The sequence below is a fragment of the Lolium perenne genome, chromosome 4 (assembly GCF_019359855.2).
Source record: "Lolium perenne isolate Kyuss_39 chromosome 4, Kyuss_2.0, whole genome shotgun sequence".
NCBI lineage: Eukaryota > Viridiplantae > Streptophyta > Magnoliopsida > Poales > Poaceae > Lolium > Lolium perenne.
The window spans coordinates 374,682,320-374,686,717 of record NC_067247.2 but is presented as its reverse complement, the minus strand read 5'-3'; the positions used below and the strand labels follow the sequence as shown (position 1 = coordinate 374,686,717).

General features: G+C 42.7%; 1 protein-coding gene across 1 annotated transcript; it reads left to right on the top strand.

The window, feature by feature from the left end:
- Positions 1-329: 329 nt before the first annotated feature.
- Positions 330-3,697, top strand: LOC127325678 (F-box/LRR-repeat protein At3g26922). The gene is made up of 4 exons (XM_051352494.2): positions 330-1,481; positions 1,595-1,750; positions 1,836-2,037; positions 3,174-3,697. The coding sequence occupies exons 1-4, from the start codon at positions 561-563 to the stop codon at positions 3,203-3,205; spliced, it is 1,311 nt and encodes a 436-aa protein (XP_051208454.1). The 5' UTR covers positions 330-560; the 3' UTR covers positions 3,206-3,697.
- Positions 3,698-4,398: the final 701 nt, after the last annotated feature.

The window sequence follows — 4,398 nt, the reverse complement described above, 5'->3', positions numbered from 1 at the left end:
ATACTGACGGTCTCGTGCCGGAGTTAATGAAATCGACTGTTAAGGTGGATCCATGTCTTCGCCATCGCCGATATCGAAAGGAAAAAAGTGAGGATTTTATCTACTCTGTCTCGGAGTGACCAAAAGAAAAGATGAAGTTGAGCTTTGCCACGAAACCGACCCAATAAAATTAGATCTACAACCATTTTGCGTCAGGGTTACACGCGCACGTGACGTCTCCACTTTTCGCACTATTGAGACTGTCATACATGCATGTTTGGAAACGATGTAGCCTCTACGAATCGAAAAATTGAAAAATTTGCATTTTTATGGGATAGTTTATCTATACCATGATTTTTGTATGACTTTAATTTTTTTTGAAACAGCAGGTGCCCACGAGATCTTTGTCCCTACGAATCGAGCATTAATTTTTCTTTCTTGCGTGAACCCGATACCCTGGATCTGGAGTGAACTGAACCAACTCCGCCCGCCTGTTCTCGTAGCCGTTCTTCTGGCGCCCCCGAGCGGCGGCGCACACCACCTGTTCGACGAAACGCCGCCCCACATCCGAAGCGCCATCCATGGCGAGCGGGGTGGATCGCATCAGCGCCCTCCCGGATGACATCCTCCACCACGTGCTCGGCTTCCTTCCGGCCCAAGAGGTGGTCCGGACATGCGTGCTCGCCCGGCGGTGGCGCGGCGTCTGGCGGTCCGTGCCCGCCCTCCGCTTCACCGGCGCCAACGGGTGGAGAAGCGACGACAGGTTCGCGCAGTTCGTCGACCACCTGCTGCTGCACCTGTGTTGCGCCGGCGGCGTCGTCAACGCGCCTCTGGACGCCTGCGACTTCGACTTCGATTCCGACGGGTTCATGCAATCGCCTGCGAACGAGCAGCACGCCGGCCGCTGGATCCATCAACTCGTGTCCCGTGTCCGGGCGCTCCGGATTCGCGTCGTCGAGGATTTCATGGAACCCTCGCCACTATTTCAGGATCTGCATCCCGTTTCACAGCACCTCACGAGATTGGAGCTTATTGGCGTAGGTGTCAACGACAAGGTTGTTGATTTCTCAGGCTGTCCGGCGCTGGTCGAGCTGAACATGGAGGACTGCGATGTTTTCCTCCAGAAGATCTTGTCTCCATCCTTGAAGCATCTGCGCATCGCCCGCTGCTACGCTTCTGAGTATTATCGCATTCTTATGTCTCTACCAGCTCTTGTTTCGCTTGAGTTGATCCAGTTCCACCGTGGAAGGGTTCCGCTGCTAGAAAGATTGCCGCAGTTAGATAGAGCGATTGTTGTGCTCAATGAAGAATGCAATGACCAGTGCTATCAGGATCGGTTTGATGGTTGTGGCGATGAAAGCGAAACCTGCGATGGTTGCAATTATTACTATGGGGATCCTGAATATCCTCAATCAGAGCCTTTTTATGACCGCAACAACAGCATATTTCTCAAAGGATTGTCTGAAGCTACATGCTTGGAGCTGTCGGCTGAGTATGATGTGGTATATATGCTTCCCTCTTCATTATTCCTAGCAGCAGCACACTGCATTTTCTACTTCAGAGATTAGAAAAAAGATCCACATTTGATCTGACGCACACTTTTGCACTTTCCTAGATTGTTTTCAACAGGGATTTAAGGTGGTGCCCCACATTTACCAAGTTAAAGACTTTGTTTCTCAATGACTGGTGTTTGGCTGCTCACCACAATGCACTGATTTGCTTTCTCCAACACGCACCAATCTTGGAGAAGCTTACCATTAAACTTTCTAAGGTATGTAGTCTTAGCATAAATAGCCGTGTGTTTTGAAGTTGACCAACCATGATTACTCACATACCTAGTATTTTTTTTATGTTAGACACCTCCTCGTGTAATCGAAACAGAAGGAGTATACAAACCATTGGGACAGTCAGTTGCGTCTGACCGGCTTAAGATGGTTGAAATCAGATGTGCAAACGTTGATATGAGGGTTCACAAAATCTTGAGCGTGCTGACTACCTACGGCATACCCCTTGAGAAAATTAATATCCAACATACTAGCAGAATTCCTGGATCTGAATGTGAGTTAAACTATCAGCACTCTCCATGCTACTTGTATTTTTTAATATTTTTCAACAGGTTCATGCATTGTAGACCAAGTGAAGAAAATATGAAATTTGATAGGAAAATATAAGAATTTGCATGTATGTGGAGAAAGGCTGAGACTCCCATATTTGATGAAAAAAGAGGGAAACATATTTCTGCCTGCCTTGCATTATCCAAAAAACATACCATCTGGTTGGACTTTGAATTGAAGTACGACGTATGCGCGAATTAGTTAGTAAAAATTACACATCAAGTAGTTCTTAGTTGATTCTGTATTAGTATTATATATAGTGGTTGCACTTCATTGACATTTGCAAGTGAAGGGCCCCCAATTTCTACTCTTTACTAGAAAACATCAATATAGTAATGTTATCCTCTTTCAGGCTATTTTGATTTAGCTTGCCATCATCCAGATTCTGCACAAACTAGCATTTGACCACCTTGCTACGGTTCCCCTTGTGGGTGTTGCGTTATTTTTTGCCACTCTCTTAACATAACTCCACCTCTGTAATTGTCTATGAATCCTCTTATGTGCAATGTTGCATGTCACATAACCAGTAGGGTAGTCAAATTTTATCATCTTACTTTAGGAAAGTTCCCACTTAACTATATTTACAGAGAGTGAAACATGTTTCTGCCTGGCTTGCATTTCCCAAAAACATATATACCATTAGTTTGGAGTTTGAATTGAAATGGGACGTATGCACAAATTGGTTCGTAAAAGTTACACTTCAAGCAGTTCCTAGTTGATTCTGTACGGTATTATATAGTGGTTGCACTTTATTGGCATTTGGAAATGAAGGCCCCCGAATTTCTACTCTTTGGTAGAAAGCAATCATCCATATAGATGCCATTTTCATTGACGTTGCCATCCTCCAGATTCTGGGCAAACTAGCATGTGACTATCTTGCTCTGTCACATAACTCCACTGCCCTCTGTAATTGTGTGTGAATCCTCTTATGTGCAGTGTTGGATGTCACATAACCAATTTGGTTGCCAAATATTTATCATCTTCTTATTTAGTCCCTCGCTACGACATTTACGTACCAAGATGCATGTTGCAAGTTTTCTTTATCTTTGAATTCATCATGTATTTTCCTTATCTTTGCAGGTTTCAATTTTGTTTGTACTGGTTTCAGCTAAAATTAGTGGTGGCCGTTGAACTGATCTATTGAATAGGTTTCTTTAATGGTTTAGAAAAGGAATGGAGCAAGTTTGAGACCGTGGTGTAGCTGTATGCACAATTATGGTTATTACAACTAAATGAATGGAGCAAGTTGTTTTGTTTCGAGAACTTGTCATCGCTTTATCGTCAATGCTCAGACGACAAAGTCTCTGATTGCATTCAGGGACATTTACATCAAATAGCAGAACAGCAGACTAGGAGGGAATATATTTGTTGGGCACCCTGTGCCGATTTGTTTCGCTTCTTTCCTGACGAATTGCAGTCTGAATTCCTGGAACAAAGAAGTCAGCAGCTTAATTTCTTTGCACAATGTGGTAGCCAAGGTTGTCAGTATCAAGATACTAGGTAGTATCGTTTTCTTGTTGGTAGTCTCGTATTGTAGTATCATGATACTATGAAATATAAATTTAATCTTTAATTTAATTTATGGGCATATTCTATGGTTGTCATAGAGTCTGATGATGTATTTAAATAATATAAATATGAGCTAACTCATCCAATGCATAATACACACATAACTAATTACGAACCAACAAAACAAAAGAATGTGTATGATTCACAGTCGGCACAAACAAATGGCTAGTTGATTGCTTTCTTGTACATACAAACTCCTTTTTAAACCCATCTTATTAAACTTGTATTGTTTAAATACTTAGTTAGACTTGAGATTATAAGATGACTTTTACTATTATACCGTTGTGTCCATATTTTTTTTTAGCATAGACGTGGGATCATATGGTATTGTTTTTATATCGGGATACCAAAGATAGCACGATATGTATCGGGTTAAGACTAAGATATTACCAGATTAATATATCATCATGATATGTATCGATTGGCCATAATAGTATCGTAAAATCATAAGATACTACTATATGTATTGGAATACTAATAACCATGGTGGTAGCCTGCTGAACGCTACCACTGCCATCATAAGGCTTGAACAATTCGTGGCTATCCGTTACAACCACCACCCTTTGGTACTCCATGTTGTATCGCCCATCCCATGTGGCATCCCTGCAGGCTAGAACATGTTTAGTAAAGTTGACGTGTCTGCACTGCACCTAGTCCCATGGAATTGACCAACAAGTCCCTGGCAACAATGCATGTCCCTCCTGGACGCCGCGCCAGCATCTGCATATGCATCTGC